This window comes from Neovison vison, chromosome 13 (assembly GCF_020171115.1).
Source record: "Neovison vison isolate M4711 chromosome 13, ASM_NN_V1, whole genome shotgun sequence".
In the NCBI taxonomy this organism is placed as follows: Eukaryota; Metazoa; Chordata; class Mammalia; order Carnivora; family Mustelidae; genus Neogale; species Neogale vison.
Window position 1 is genome coordinate 21,011,096 of NC_058103.1, and position 17,065 is coordinate 21,028,160.

The 17,065-nt window shown below is 41.5% G+C and overlaps 1 protein-coding gene across 5 annotated transcripts in view; it reads left to right on the forward strand.

Moving 5' to 3' along the window:
• Positions 1 to 434: 434 nt before the first annotated feature.
• The window catches only part of TSHR (thyroid stimulating hormone receptor), a 163,029-nt gene continuing 146,398 nt past the window's right edge, over positions 435 to 17,065 (forward strand). For 4 of the 5 annotated variants that reach the window (XM_044230779.1, XM_044230781.1, XM_044230783.1 and 1 more), the window contains exon 1: positions 635 to 1,113. In XM_044230779.1, the coding sequence (XP_044086714.1) occupies positions 944 to 1,113 (170 nt within the window). In that variant the 5' untranslated portion in view covers positions 635 to 943. Of the gene's footprint in view, positions 477 to 634; positions 1,114 to 17,065 lie in introns of those variants that run through there. The other variant, XM_044230780.1, reaches the window with a different exon arrangement.

Consider the following 17,065-nt stretch of genomic DNA (forward strand, 5'->3'; position numbering starts at 1 on the left):
ATTCCCATCTTATGGGGCGGGGGGCGGGGGTGCTGGAGGAGAGCAGAATATGGCTCAATAAAATTCCTGGGCAGACCAGAACTGACTGGCCGGCTTCCAATCCTATGGCAAAGCTGGGATTCAGAGTTCCGGTCGGGGCACCCAAGTGTTCCTGCAGTTCCCGGTTCTGCGCAGCAGATGGCCCCAGAGCGCAGTTGCTGACGCGCCTCGCAGAGTCCTCGGCTGCCCCGGGAGCCGCGCGCAGCCGGGGGAGAGTCCGCGCGGCGATTTCTGTGCTTGTGGCGGCTCGCGCCCCGGGGTCCTGGTTTGCGCTGAACTGGGCGGGCAGCCAGGACCTGCCCCGGGTGTCGCGCTCCGCTGCGGCCGCACTCCGGCTGCCCGGCGGGGTACGCCCGCCTCCGACTCTTCGCAGAGGCTTCTTAGGTCGGGAGAAGCCGAAGTTCTGCAGGATCCGCGTCCGCCCTGGGACAGTCCAGGTGCGGGGACCTACTCTGGTTGGAGTGCGTGCACGTGGTCCCGGCAGGCGGTGCCCTCGGGAGGCTCCCCACGGGAAAACGTGGGCCACTGGGTTTAGAGACAAAGTAGCGTCTAAACTAGGCTTTGGAGCGAACTCCTGGGAGGAGGGCGTGGGGCTGGGTGGAAAGGAGAAGGGACAAGTCGGACTGGTGTTGAGTGTCTGGACCCGACGGAGCGGGCTGCGTGGCTCAGGGCACCGAGAGTGAAGCAATTAGTCTTGTTGGGGTGGACAGTTGCCTAGGGAGACAGAACATTCAAGAGCCACTTCTTTTCCCCTCTCCAGCTTCCTCTTGGGAGCTGAAGTCACAACCCCAGCGAGTCCTCTCTCCTCCCACACTCCCTCTGTCCTTCAGCCTGCGGGAACCTGAGCCGCAGAGAGCCAAGACGATCGTGGAGGATGAAGAAATAGCCTTGGGACCCTTGGAAAATGAGGCCAACGCCCCTGCTGCACCTGGCGCTGCTTCTTGCCCTGCCCAGTACCCTGGCGGGGAAAGGATGTCTGTCTCCCCCCTGCGAGTGCCACCAGGAGGATGACTTCAGAGTCACCTGCAAACATATCCACCGCATTCCCAGCCTGCCGCCCAGCACGCAGACTCTGTGAGTACCTTGGAGAGAAGAGGGTAGGATCAAGAGGCCAAGGGCAGCTGCAGAAGTGGACAGAACTGCACAGAAAGCTTGAGAATGGGTGTGTGTGTGTGTGTGTGTGTGTGCGCCTGCGCAACGAGTAAGAACTCAATGGACCAAATTTGGGATTGCTGACACCCTAGTTACTCGTAACACAGGAAAAGGTAAAAAAAAAAAAAAACTTTGGTACAGGATGAAAGTGAGAGTTATGCTTTCTAAAGAGCTGCTGTTTTTCACTTTGCCTAGGCCTGGCTGACTCTGACTTGCACTTGAGATATTAACACTAATATTATGATAATATATATTATATATTAATAAATAATGTATATTAATACATATTTCTATTAAGCAACTCAAGAACTGACCTCAATTGAGCTCAAGCAGAAGCCTGTTGAATGAATAAATGAACAAATGAATATGCTAGTCTCAGATTGTCCTTTGTGTGATGGGGAGAATAAAAGGCCAGAGACATCACTCCTTCAGAGATCTCTTTAAAGGGGGCAGAATTTCAAGTCATGGAGGGAAATGGCTCTGACCATGGATAGGAACTTGGAGTCATCCTGTTCATAGTTCTGCCCAATGTTGAGGAGAAAGGATAATGTTGGAGGAAGAGCAATGGACTAGGAGTCAGGACACCTGCATTCTCTTCATCCCTCTCTCACCAACTGTGAAATTAGGTGAGATCATTTATTTGGGAAAACCCAAGATCCTTTCTGGGTAAAAGAGAGGGTTCAATGAGGTGTGTTCTGATGTCTTTGATGCAAGTGAGGGGATCCACTGGATCACGGAGACTTTGAAAACAATGAGGGGCAGGGAAGGGGCCGTGTTCTGGGGAATGAAGTTATTCTGAGATACAGAATAAATTGATGAAAAGCGTGGGTGAAAAGGCATGCTGATTTAGACCATGGCCACAGCCATCTGCAACAGTAGCAAAGTGACTTGCAAGTCTTTGGGGGGCAGTAGAGCTCTTTTGACAAAGGAAAGCTTCTGAGAGAAGTAAAGTATGTAAAGACAACAATTACATTGTGCTTATTCCCGTCCTTAGCACTTTACATGGACTCACCTGTTGACTCCCCTCACAAAATCCAACCGAGTAGATAATTTTACTATTCTCGTTTTGTAGATGGGGAAACTAAGGCATGAAAAGTGAGGCAATTTGTTCAATGTCGTGCAATTTATAATTTGTGGTGCTAAGACTTGAAATAGCGCAGAGCTGCACTCTGAAACCCCCTGCTCTCGGATGAAAGCAGGTCTCACCCAGCTTTTCCCAGTATGGTCATGAGAAAGAAAGAAGAAAGAAAAAAAAGAACGAAGAAAAAAAAAGAAAAAGAAAGAGAGAGAGGGAGGGAGGAAGGAAAGAAGAAGAAAGAAGAGAAAAATGTAAGAACTCAGAAGAATAGGAAGTTAGGGGCAGGAAAGAAAAAAGAACAGAAAGAAGGAGGGAATGGGAAAAGAGAGGATGGAGGGAAGGGGGGAGGGAAAAATAGAAGATATCTAGGTTGTAGAGGGCATTTCCTGCTGAAACAAACCAGACCTTTGTCATTAAAAACCTGTTCTGGGTGGTAACCATTTTTCTGAAACTCAGTGCTTTATTACTGTGGCCTGTTTTACAAATTATAATGGTGCTGAGAGTATTTTTTTTTTCCCCCTAAGCCTTATCCTCTATCCATGTATTATGGTGCTGAAACGTAAACAGATTGTCCCTTTCTGCATCACCCATACACTTGCCACGTGGTTTGGTAAATGGATGAGAGACAGTTACACTCACTGGAACAGTGGTTCTGAACCTTCTTCTCTACTTCCCCCCTCTACAAGGGAGCATGATTCACTCTTATTTTAACAGTGGTTCTGACTAGGTAGGAAGTAAGGGAGAACTGCTATTCCTACTCCCCAGTGGAATATTCTAGAATCTTTGATACACAGGTAGTTTGAAAAAAAAAAATTGTTCCTCCTAATGGAGAATTACTGATTTAAGGGAAATTAAGCCAGTAGAATAAAACTAAAAATTTAAATGTTGGCATATAATTACAGATTATATTACCTCAAAACCAGGATAGCGAGATGGAGCCTCATTCAGAGATTTACCACTTGCTACCTGTGTGCACAAGAGGACCATCCCTTCTCTGAATTAGGAGGAGGATGGGGTTAGACAGTCATTCTGGATTTATATGGATTCTTCCTCAAGAAAGTGCTGCCTTGCTTGTCTTGTCCTTTGACCTACCCACTTTCAGGCTAATGATGGTGGCATTCACTACCTCTTCCCCCTCCCACTCTCTCCAACTCCAGTGGAGTGATGGTTTGTCCATCACATACTTGTTCCTTCAGAAATGTTTATGAAGGCGCCATTGTGGCTATTGTTCTTTTCAGGTTCTGGATTTTGCTTTCATTCCTTGCCTTTTGCATCTGTGACTCTATTTCATGGATCAGCCCAGTTTCTTTTTTCTAAACAAAAGACACTCACTCATCATCTTCAGAATTTTTGCCCTGTGTTCCATCTGTGTTATTATTCACTTGTTATCTTTAAGTGGTTCACTTCTTTTTTTTTTTTTAAGATTTTTATTTATTTATTTGACAGAGAGAGACCACAAGTAGGCAGAGAGGCAGGCAGAAAGAGAGGAAGGGAAGTAGGCTCCCTGCTGGGCAGAGAGCCCGATGATGATGATGATGATGATGATGATGATGATGATGATGCGGGGCTCTATCCCAGGACCCTGGGATCATGACCTGAGCCGAAGGCAGAGGCTTAACCCATTGAGCCCCCCAGGCGCCCTAAGTCGTTCACTTCTTTATCTGAAAGAAATATACTTAGAAATTTTATGTCATGACAATAAATGGGAAGTCAGCATGATTTGCTATAAAAAGGAGATAATCCAGAAAGCTAAATATGTTGAAAACACAAATGTAATTATATTCTAGCTCATGACTATTGCCTGTGAACGTTCTAAGCCTGAGGCTGACTTTCTTTCGTTAAAAGGGAAGAGTGATAAGTGTTAGAGAAATATTAGGGGCGCCTGGGTGGCCCAGAGAGTTGGGCCACCAACTGGAGCTGAAAGCTCCAGTCAAGATCCCGGAGGCCTGGGATTGAGCCCTGCTTCGGGCTCCCTTCTTAGTGTGGAGCCTGCTTATCCCTCTGCCAATCCCTCTGCTTGTGCTCTCTGGCTGTTTCTCTCTCCGTCGAAATAAAGAAAATAAATAAAATCTTTTTTTTTTTTAAAGGGTATGTTATTAAAGAGATACCAATTCAACTTGCTGTCCTTGATGGTATCAGAATTGAAAAACCATGGAAAAGGGAATCACTTTTTCTCTGTTTGATTCAATATTGTTTCATGCCATGTGGGCATTCCACCTAAAATAATCTCACGTCATACCTGTTTTCCACGCTTAGGGAAATGTGGATTTATCTCATATTTCACAACTGTTTTGTCACAATCAGTAGTCATAACCTGAGTAACACTTGATTTCCAACCTAAAGAGAAGCCCTCTGCTTTAGCCCCTACATGCTTGCCAAATACAGCCCAATATTTTGTGTCTTAAAGGTGGCATCACTTCATGCTTGTAGATTCCATGATTTATTCTCTTTTTATCCTCTGTGTGTGTAATGGTTTTGATGGAAAGTAACAGAAAACCCATTCTGTCTGGCTTAAGGAGGGAATAAATGTTCTGAAACAATAACATGTAATTTACAGAATTAGTGTAGATCCAGGCTTTCAAAAGAAGCCAGGGCCCAGGGCTGGCAGGGAGTTGGAGCCAGAGCCAACCATCTGGTTGGAACAACCCCATAGACAACACCACAACTACAAGCCACTGGACATCTGTGGTGCTGGGCACCTTAGTCTGTAGCTGCTGGACTGTCTGTTTGCTGCCCTCCGTAATTTCTCAACTGTTCCTGCCACTTTGAATCACCAGCCAGAAAGTGATATCCTAGATGGGAGCATCTGATTGTCTGCCATAGGTTACCTGCTGTGTCCTAGCTGTGGGGGCAAAGGGGTAGGAGATGGGGAGGTCTCTGTTCCCCGACTTTGGGTGTCTGTAGTGGGAGGTGAAGAACTAGGTCCTTCTAAGAGTACACACCCATACAATGGGGAATTTTCCACTAAAGAGGGACTATATGCCTTCAACATTGTTCATCACTTCCTTCATTCTGCAAATATTTATTAAACACTGGCTATGTCCCAGACACTGTACTAAATGCTCTAGATTTGGTGGAGAATAACATCAACATGTCCCTGTCCTCGGGGATCTTACAATCTAGTGTGGAAGCTGAATATTAATCAAATAATCACATAAACATATAATTAGAATTGTGTTAATATGCTGAGAGTATACTTGGTGGGAATGGGTGTGGGAACTGACTTAAACTTGGGTTCAGGGAGGGTTTTGAGCTATATCCTGAACCAGTAAGGGACATAGGGAGTCGCAGGTTGGAGTGGAGGGTAAGAAAGTGGTGCTCCAGGGGATGGAACTGCTCATTTGAAGAGCTTTGAAGAATTCTCATCTGAACAGTGAAAGAGTTGGATTTATTCATTTGGGACAAAAATATGTTACCACTTTCTTTGTAACACAATACAGGTCAAGGTGAATTCTTATGTCGGTGGGGGCAGCTTTTGTGCCTCACCCCCCCCAAAAAAGAGTTATTGAGGGTAACTTGTTTTAAAAACAAATATTTGATTCATTAAAGTAGTAGTGCATGTAAAGACTAGTTCTTTTTTCAGTTTTCCATGTATGTATTATTTTGTTTGAAATTTAATTAATAATAATAATTACTTCAAGGAAGATTTTATAATGTAATAATATTTTAATAAATAATTTAAGAAAATAATACATACTTTAAGTACAGACTTAGTATATTTTCTTTAAAGCCCTCAAATGTGCTTTCCAAGTACTTAGAAAATTCTAGAAAATCCATTACATTAAGTTTTATAAGTACCAGGAATGCTAAGGTTTTTAGATATCCCAGTGCTGTTTATTGGGGCAAGAGAGTCAAGTGGTGAAGAGTGTTCTTTCTGGAGTGAGATCCTCTTGGTTGAATGCCTTGCTCTACCATTTCCTAAGCATGATTTTGGGAATGTAGAGAAGGGAAAAATATTTTGCCTTCTATTCTTCTAAATTCTTGGTTAGAGCCCCTGGTGACAACAACAACAACAAAGATTAACAAGAGAAAAGCATACAAATGTATTTAGTATAAGTTTTGTGTGAACACAGAATGAGGACTCAGAGGTCCTGATAGAGAAACAAAGACCCAAAGAAGTGATTCAACCTAAGTGTTTTTATATAAGGTATGATAAAGAGTGGGAAGTCATGAAATAATGTGGTAGGGCAAGAAGAGGGTATAATATAATATAAGTGTGGAAAACTGGGGGAAACAACAAGCTCTGTCACTTCAGGTTCCTCTTGTTTTCCTTTGGTCTTTGAGATAAGGATGCTCCTTTCCTCTGGGTATAGGGAAGGGGTATAGGGGTATAGGGAAGTCTCCTCTTCTGTGAAGGTCTTGTGCTCTGCTCTAGGGGAAGGTCAGATAGTCATCTGCACCTACTAGTTCCCAGCTTCTTTCACGTTAAACTATTCAATATGCCAAGGTGTCATGTTTTGGGAGAGCATATTCTAGACCCCATCAGGAATATTACATACTTGCTCTGTACCTCAGTTTCTTCATCTGTAAAATAAGGATAATAATAGTATTTGCCTCATTCAATTGCTGGGATGTATAAATGAGTTAATGGTGTTAAAGGACAATTTTCAAAGAAAGGTAAAATCACGATTCTCCTACAGCAATAAATTGAACACATTAAAGATTTTATTTAACTCTAAGTGTTCTAGTTTCCTAAAGTTGCCATGACAGTTGTGGTATTCTGTAGTCTGAAATCAAGGTGCTGACAAGGCTTTGTTAACCTCACACTCTCAAGGAAAGAATCCTTCCTTGTCACTTCCTAGCTTCTGATCACTGCCATCCTTGGTTTTCCTTGGCTTGTGGCGGCATGACTCCTACTTACATGGCCTTCTCTGTGTGTCTTTGTTTCCGTGTGTCCTCCCCACTTCCTATAAGGATACCAATCATTGAGTATAGGGCACACCCTAATCAAGGATGATATCTACTTAACTAATTATACCTACAAAGACCCTATGTCCAAATAAGGTCACATTCTGAGGTCCAGGTGGATGTGAATTGGAGGGGAGACACTATTCAACCCACTATAGTGAAGAAACTGGCAAAATGTTGCAATTATGTTTAAGAAGAATCCACAAAATGGACATTTATGATGAAGAGTATTGAAGTGAATGTGCTAATGGAGGCAAAAGTAACTTCTTTCATGATCAGAGAGTCACTTGAAGCTCTACCAGACAGGACAGAATTTGTCATTCTATAGACAAAATTAATTTGCATTGCTATCAATTACCTACAATCTACAGAATTGTAGAAGAGCTCCCATAGAATCAGACTCAGAATCTTGGAAGAGTATGCTCTAGTCAATGCATAATTTTCCACTGAAACACAATTTTTTCCCTTATAGTACATATAAAATGCTTAGAAAAGTTACTAGCTGCCAGTAAACACTCCACAAATGAACTCAGTAAAAAATAATTTCCTTTTCAACTTAAATCAGAAGTCGAAATAAATTACTCAGTTATACATTTTGAATTGAAACTGCAAGGCCCATCTATTATATATTCCAATAGGCCAAGTTTAAATAACAGAAATACTCAAAATACCAAAATATATATTGACTGTTCTGTTTCTACATATATATATATATATATATATATATATATATATATATATATGTATGTATGTATTAGACAGGAGGGGAGGGGCAGAGGGATAGGGAGAGAGAGAATCTCCAATAGACTCCCTGCTGAGTGTGGAGCCCAATGCAGGTCTCCATTTCACCACTCTGATATGGTGACCCAAGTGGAAATCAAGAGTCATGGACACTTAACCAACTGAGCCACCCAGGCGCCCCTATTAAGTGTTCTTAAACTCATCACAGTTTAATTACAGGTCTGATGTATATTTTCATTTCTATTTTTAATTCTACATTTTCCCAAGCCAAAAGATGTTTATTCATTAAGCAAGCAGGGTTCTTATGAACTCTACCATGTACGAACTCCAGTTCTTGATGGTACCATCCATGGCTTCCTAAGTTCCTTATAGTTAGGATTCCTTATAGTTAGGTTTGTCCTATCTAAAAGGCACCTCCTCTTATAACTGTTATCCAGGTGTAATTAATAGCCTTCCTTTCACTCTCAAAGCTGTCTCAAATTGGAAAATAAATTGCTAATAGGTCTTACTAATAGACCATTGAATCCAGAGGCCTATGGGACATGCTGGAACGTTCTGAGACTTGTTTATTGTCATCATAACTGGGAGTCAGTAACTTAAACAGGGGTCTCTTGGTATCATCTCAAAATCTGCAACCCCCAGTAGATGGTAGTGAACTTCCTTCAGAGTGTCAGCTGAATTTTGTATTTCTTTGGCTCTCTTAAAATACCTGTGTCTTCCCTTCTGACTTATTCCAGGAGCCACGTAGCAGGTCTCCTGCTTCCACCCTTGCTGGACCTCCACAGGCTAGTCTTCACACAACAGACAGAGAGATCTGTCTGTCAGAGAGATGTATGTCAGGCCATGCCCCTCCTTTACTCAGAACCTTCCAACAGGCTTCCTAGTTATCTTAAGGAAAAAAACCAGAGTATTTACAGAGGTCCCAAAGGCTTTACATGATTCAGACCTTCTTTTTTTTTTTTTTTTCTTTTTCTTTTTTATTACTCTCACTCATAGTTCATCTTTTACTCCATTGGCCTCCTTGCTGTTCCTCATGTTCATCAGGCTTTCCACATTAGATTCTTATCCGTGCCTCAAATCTTATTTTCCCAGATGTCCCCATGGCTAATCTTCTCACCTCCTTCGGGTTTTTGTTCAAATAGTATCTTCTCAATAAGGCTTTCATAATCACTCTATTTCAAGGTTAGCATTCCTGGGGCACCTTGGTGGCTCTGTCAGCTCAGTCATGATCCCAGGGTCCTAGGCTCAAGACCCACAGCCAGGCTCCCCCAAATCCAGCTCCCCTCTCTGCAGGGAGTCTGCTTCTCTCTCTGCCTCTAACTCACCATTGCCTCCACTACTCATTATCTCTCTCAAATAAATAAAATCTTTAAAAGAATAAAAGAAAAATAGAAGTTATCACTTCTACTTTAAAAAAACAAATCCATAGAGTTTGGCACCTTTTCATATATGACATAATTTGTTTGTTTTTATATTTTGTATTTATCTCTTTCCCCACAGGGCAGGATTTTTGTTTTGGTTTGATTTTGTTTGCTTTGTTCAGTTATGTATCCTAAATGCCCAGAAAGAGCCTGGCATATGATTAGTTGCCAGTAAATACTTGTTCAATAAATGAATGCATTGATGAGGGTCCGAGGCCCTTTTTTTTAATCATTCCATTGGGTTCTTCAAACCATTTCATTTTTTTTTCAAAGTCTTTGAGTTTTATTGCCCTGTTAAAGTAGATGAAATTCTACCTTTGTTTAATATTTTTCCTGGCTACCTGAGACACTAGTAAATAAACTACCCTTCAGACTAAGAGTCATTAACTGTAAGTTCATGGCCTTCCTTAGCAGTCCATGGTTGTCCTGGAAATATGCAATTAAATGAAAATTTGTAGACAGGTACCTTAGGGCACTGCTGAGACAATCTGTAACTTCCCTAAGATTATTAAAGGTGTCCATGACAGTCTCCAAAATTAAGAATTATCTTTTGGAATAACTTTACTTTTTGTGTAAGAAGTATACTTCGGTATTAACTATGACTTAATATTTTTATTTTGTTACAAAGAACACTAAAACATATATTTAAAAAAATAAACCAGAACTTCCTGACCTTTGAATGTGATATTTTTTTTTCTCCTGAATACAGTACTATGATTACATTTTTATGCCTCACATTGAGCCTGTCCCATCAATAGGCTCTTCTCATAGAAATTCACCAAATGTGCCTATTCTTCAAGTTAGTCATTTAAAAAGAGATTTTGCAAGTGTCTTATGCCTCATATCTCACATTAAATCCTTTCTACCAACCCTATTTCTATTCTCACTGAATCTGTCTGACATGCTTAATTATTCTTTTGCCCTTCATTACTGCAATTAAAAATAATTGAAGGAAATTTTAAGTGTTGGAAAAATGGTTCCATTTGTTCAGGGATACAAATTAGATTTTGAAGTGTTCCATTTTGATGTCAGACTGTACTTACTTTGCTTCATTTCTGTATGATTCCTTAAGAATATGTAGGGTGTTCTAAAAATTTTCAAAGCAAATCCTTTTCTTAGAATTACAAAGCAGGCATTTGTGATTTTTAAAGCATCTTATTAATGTTCTCTGACATGTTAGTGACATGTAAATCCAACCTGGATTTTTCTGGTACAACCCTATTTAAAATATTTTGCCATCAGAACATTCCAGAAATTCAAATATTTTATCATCATCATTTTAACTAAACTTCCCACACCCCTTTTGCACCTGGAAAGAGCTCCTTGTGTCCCAGTTTTTCTTTCAAAAACATGATCTCTGTATTTATATGATACATGAAGCTTTTGGCTAACATTTTTGCAGGCATTAGCTTAATTTTACCCACACCCGAGTATTATCGTAATTACTCAACTCCAGAGAGGGATTGAAACTGTCTTTTCTTATTGCCAGCTACTGTCACTTTATATTTTGTTATTTTAATCTTTTTATGAGCTGGGAAACTAGAAGGCTAACTTTAGGGCAAAGATCTGTATATGACAATAAATAAAGGATCTAAAGGGAGGGCACAGATGAGGGGTTCTCCTGTGACAAAGTCTTTGTGGGCTTTGTGGCTGCTCTGTTTCCCTCTCAACACCCTTTCCAATTATTTCTGAGCAGGCAGCCATGATACAGAGATTTGCAATAACAGGAAATCTTACTCTAGACAGGTGGCGTTTTATTGTGGTTAGTGTTTGCTCCTTCCTTTCTTCTTCTTTTTTTTTCCTTAACCAATATTTATTGATCACCTAATATATGCAAGTAATATTCTAGGTATTAGAGAGATAAAATAAATGACTTGCTTCTAGCAGGGGGAAATAGCCAGCAAAATTAGTAATAAAACGTAGAATATCAGATGGTGATAAGTATAATGGAGAAAAATAAAGGAAGGGACAGGGAGAAGGAAGGCTGGGGGTTGCCTTTTAGATGGTCAGAGAAGGCCTCATGGAGAAAGTAACATTTGAGGAAAGACCTGAAGGAGCCAGAAATATTAAGCTGGGCTGACATCTGGGGTCAGGGAAGAAAATTCTGAATAAATGCAAAGACCAACAGTCAGGGGGATGGGAGGAGCAAGTTTAAATGAGAGGAGAGAAGTGTGCCTGAAGCAAGAGAGGGTTGTAGGAAATGATATCAGAGTAGTTATGGGGGACAGAGCATTTGTATTTTGTAGATCATTATAAGGCATTAAAAATACAAATATAATAAAAAATATAAATATATAAATATAAAAAGTTATGTTATATATGTACATTTTTTCCCGAGTGAGGTAAGAAGTATTAAGGATGCTGAGCCCTGCCCCCAAAATTACATGAAACGACCTACATTTTACTAGAAGCACCCAGGCTACTCTTATTTGTTAATGAGGTGAGAAATGACAAGAGCTCCAACCAGCTTACTACCAGAGAAGGGGGTGAAAAATGGTTGAGTCCCGGATTTATGATGAAGGCAAAGCCAACAGGATTTCCTCACAGAATGTGTGGAGTCCAAGGGAAAGAAAGGAGCCAGTAATGTCTCAGCCTGGATTCTCCAGAAAGCAGAGTGGGTGTGGGAATTCTTTCTGGGGACTGTGATTCCAGGGAGCGGAAGGGTAAGTTGGGGAAGTAAAGCAGGGAGGGAAGGAGAGTTTGCTGCTACTAGAGGCAAAGGGTTGCTGATCCCATTGGACCACCTGAGAACGACATACATCTTGGACCCTTCTTCTTTTATCCATGAGTTCTTGTCCACTCTCCCCCACCCCACAGATCAGAGTGGTACCTCCACCCTTCCAGGATTCTTGTGCATGGTTGATGGGGTTCTGGATGGTAACAGAAATACCCAGGGTGAAAGATAAGCAGAGCATAAGGCAGGGCTGAGATGCAGATCTGTCAGTTGCACATGGATGGAGCTAGTCAACACTCACACAGATGTGGTGGCCTCAGTGTGGCGCGATAGGACAGGTAAGGCTGAGAGTATCTCAAGTGTTATATTAAAAGGTCTCCAATGTAGTTTATCCTTTGAACCAGTCAGATCTTGCCAAGCTCTCCATTATATCTAGCTCTCATGTTAAAATATGATACCTTCTATTTTGTAAAAACAAGATGCCCTTATGTCTTCTCTGAGAAAGAGGGGAGACACAAGTCCAAACTGCCACAGAGCTCCCTCCAAAATGCAAACTTTGCAAAGAAATTAATGCAAGAGGGCCTACATAAGGAAATAAGCTAAAGTCTACTCTGCTGTGGCTGATCCCAAGACTGTAATTGGTAGTCATATCTCCCTTCAACTCCAATTCTAGATTTCTCTTACCCTTGGCTTGACTTTGGCCAGTGATTGCCTAGTGGAAGGACCCAGACTTTCAACTGCAAGTGTTCTAAACCCTTGGTTGCCTTGCCCTTATGAGCTGTAGCTGCCCTCTTTCCCACTCACCATTGTCACTGGCCAAAGAGGAACCAAGAGCCTGGGCTGAAATCCCTGGGCTCTAGACATACTCCTCACTGCTGGTGTATGATGGCTGCCCTAGCTTCTCATGGTTCTTTTATTCCCCTCGGTACAGACACTCCTTTATTTGCCCATTTGTCTATGGTATCATGAGCCCAAATGACCAGGTACTCATTATAGCATCAGGCTCCCTATGGAGGAAGTAATCTTTCTACCCAGAAACTAGGACCTCTAATATGGTAGGAACAGAGACAAGAAGTTCAGATTCTAAATAGAAGTCACTGTGGTGATGGTGAGAAGGGCCAATCCTACCAACAGCCCTAGGTCCTATTGGAGCTCCATAGGTATTCTAGCATATATTGGCTGTTGGTACTGTGTGTATACTTCCTTGGTCAGATCCCTAACCCTGCAGGCTTTGTACCCAGGTCAGAACCTTAGCTGAGCCTTTAATGGCATTCTCCCATTCTATTAGGCACTCATGATTAGGAACATGGTAAGATTAGTGGATACAATTGTCATGCACCCTTTATTGTACCTTCTGTCCCAAGAAACGTGTCTCTGAGTTGAGTGTTGTGCTGCTGTGGTGTATGCAATGGTTGGTTCTTGCAGTGCTGTGTAGGATTTCATACTGGTAGCTCAGGCCATCTATACGCCCTTGAATAGTGGCTCTAGTGGAGGCAAGGAGGTCAGAGAAGGCAAACCCAAGTCCAAAGTAATAATTCTTTTTAAAATGAATTACAACTTTCAACAGGTAGAAAGGCTCCAGTATAACCAAACTGCCAGCAATTGACTGACTATTCTCTTTGAGGAAATTTGCCTTGCAGTGTAGGGACCTATTGCTGGTAATTTGGTCACTCACAGAGGCAGGATCTTAATGAGATTTGATGGAAAGGAGCCTGTGCTGGACTTCCATCCCTGTCACCATGGCCATTTCATTCATGACCATTGCACCAGCACTGGGAGACATCCACAGGAATGAGTCACCTTGTCCACCTGGTTGTTGAGAGTCATCTCTGGGGTGACACTGAAAAAATTTCCTTAAAGGGATCCAGCCTCCCTTTCAATCAGTGGATTTCTCATTTCAGAGCTGTTTTTTTTCTTTCAAAAATCTGCATCATAAATTGATGAAATAGTTACTTTTGGTGTAATTCAAACACAGTCCAGGAGTGAAGAATTTACCATAGCATTAATTTTTAGGTTTAAACTAACACCTTGATGCCAAAATAATAAACTATAAACCACAATTACAAAAACACCTAGTTCTTTAGAGTATTTGGATTTCTGAAAATTGCCATAATCATCTCCTATGAATTATTAATCTGTTATTTCTATTACATAATCACAAGTTGAACTATAATGTGAACCAAATGGGTTTTGTGTACTGCCTTAAAATATGTCACTGTTGGGATTTTTTTTCCCTTAATTATGTACTGTGTCAACTCTGTGACCAGCCCCATGCTATGTGTTTCTTTTTTCTTTTTAAATTTTGTTTATTTATTTATTTGACCGGTGGAGCTAGGGGGAGCACAAGCAGGTGGAGAGGCAGAGGGAGAAGGGGAAGCAGACTCCTCACTGAGCAGGTAGCCTAACATGGGGCTTGAGCCCAGGACACTGGGATCATGACCCAAGCCGAAGGCAGACGCTTAACCAACAGAGCCACACAGGACCCCTTGCTATGTGTTTTCATATATGATAGCTCTTTTGGAACTCATAATAGCTCTGTTTGGTTCTACTTGAGATGAGGACTCTGAGACCCAGACATTATCTTTAATGTCACAGCCAGTAAATGAAAGAATATTCAAACTCAGAAGCCATAGCTCCAAATCCAAGGCTCTCTCTACTATATAACTATCTTCTTAAATCTGGTTTCTTCCCCTCCTTTTTCTTCCTTCCCTTCCCACCCCTTCCCCCATTGTATGACAAAATTCATACAATGTACTATTCAGGGGCATTTAGTACATTCACAATGTTGTACAACCATCAACTCTAGTTCCAAACTAATTTCATCATCTCTAAAGGAGATCTGTACTGATTAATCCATCACTCCCCATTCTTCCTCTTCCCATATCCCCTGGCAAACACTAATCTGATTTCAGTCTTCATGGATTTACCTATTCTGGACATTTTATATAAATGGAATCATACAACATGTGACCTGTATGCCTGGTTCCTTGCACATGTTTTCATGTTTCATCCACATTGCAGGAATAGAGAGAATGTGGGCCATCAGACAAGTGGCCCAATGGGAGAAGAGATGTAAATAGGTCAAGCTTTATGTACTTTCAGAACTTTTCACTGGAGGTCCATTTCTAGCACCCTCTTGTAGAGAACAGTCCCACTCCATGTCTAAATGCCTTACATCTTAGAATGTCTTTGGAATGTCAAAAATTCTCATAGTTATTCTCAGAGTCTTAGAGCTACAAAACCACTTTCCCATGTCAAAAGGTTTTGAGAGTACCCATCTTATGAAGGAGAGTGTTTCTAACCAGTGGGCTGAGCAACACCATGTGCTTATCCCTTCTGGAGCCCACGGCAATCTTAGTCAATGCTTCTAGAAGGAACTGACTTAATAGCAATGCATGAGCCATTATCCATTATTGTTTTACCATTTTAAAAGCCAGTACTTATGCAAAGGGCTTTTCTCTGTTATAGGTGAGTTGCAGAACTCAAACAATATCCCAATTGTAATGGTATTTATTACAATCATATTGGCTTCTATATCTTAGAGCTCCATTTAACAATTTAACCAAAATGCCAACAAAGAAAATTTGCTAAGAACAAAAAAAAAAAGGTTAAATGAAAAAAAAAAAAAAAAAGACCCCTGAGGCTTCCTGGAGCTGACTTCTCAGCTGTTTCTTCCCAATCCACTTTGGCACTTGGAGATAGAAGATGAGTGGTCAAATTCTAACTCTCCACCAACTCACTGTGTGGTAGAATCTGTTTGCACAACTCACAGGATGACCAAACGAGTGAGATCTGTTATGCCCACATCATGGAGGAGTCGTCGTGGGGGATCATGTGAAGTGATGCTATTAGTGTGTACGTGAAATACCTGGTAAACCAGAATAAAGCCTGATCACAGTTAACTAGGATCACAAATGCAGGAGTGGGTCCAAGCATGTGGGAGACCTGGTCTGATTTAACCCTTGGTGTGGGTATTGCATTGATTTGCAGAGGGCACACTTCCAACACGGACCATTCAGCAGCTGTCTGGCTTAATGATTGCACAGCTATTAAGACCAAACACTTGTCCACTGTGCAAAAAGCACATTTTAAATATTTTTAAGATTGCTTATCTTCTTCCAGAGATGCTCATCCCTGGGGAGTTCCTGTCAGTAGAGTAAAGTGACTGAAATTCTAGCTGGGAGTTGCGGCGGGTTGGGGGGGGGGTCTTCTGTCCCAGGAGGGCCCATAAATCTGTAAGGATCTCTCTGTTCTGTGTCAGTTTGGCTGGAAAACCTGTTAGGATTTCCAAACTCTCCAGATGCCCCTATTTAATGCTTGGCTGACCTTCTTATGTAGCATAACCAAGTTGCCATTTCACAATCATTCTCAATCCCTGGAATCTAAAACAACAAAGCCAGAAACTCTGAAATGTGTGCTATGAAGCATGAAAGAACCTATTAAGGTTCTGTCTGATTCAGTTCTGTGACAATAGAAGTTCTAAGGTACTTACAAAGAATTCCTTTTACTTGTAAGAAACTTGGCATTTTATATAAAGTATGTATCTCATGACTAAAAAGACCCAGGGTGACTTGGAGGGGCTATGAATTCTTTTTTTTTTTTTTTAAGATTTTATTTATTTGACAGAGAGAGAGATCACAAGTAGACAGAGAGACAGGCAGAGAGAGAGAGAGAGAGGGATGCAGGTTCCCCGCTAAGCAGGGAGCCTGATGCAGGGCTTGATCCCAGGACCCTGAGACCATGACCTGAGCTGAAGGCAGAGGCTTTAACCTACTGAGCCACCCAGATGCCCCTATGAATTCTTTTAATTTCATATCCAGTATCTTCATTTTCAATAGCAACAGAGGGAGGGGAAATATCTTGAATGAAGTTAAGTCAGCTAAAGTCATGGTCAAACTTAATAGGGAAATTGTTGATGAGCATTTTATCAAGGCACTTAAATCTTTCTGTGTCTCATCTTTTGTATCTGTGAAATGAAATTGTAGGATCGCTCTGTTCTACTTTGGAGAACTGTTGCAAAGCCCAAAGAAGTAATTGTTCAAGTGTACAAGG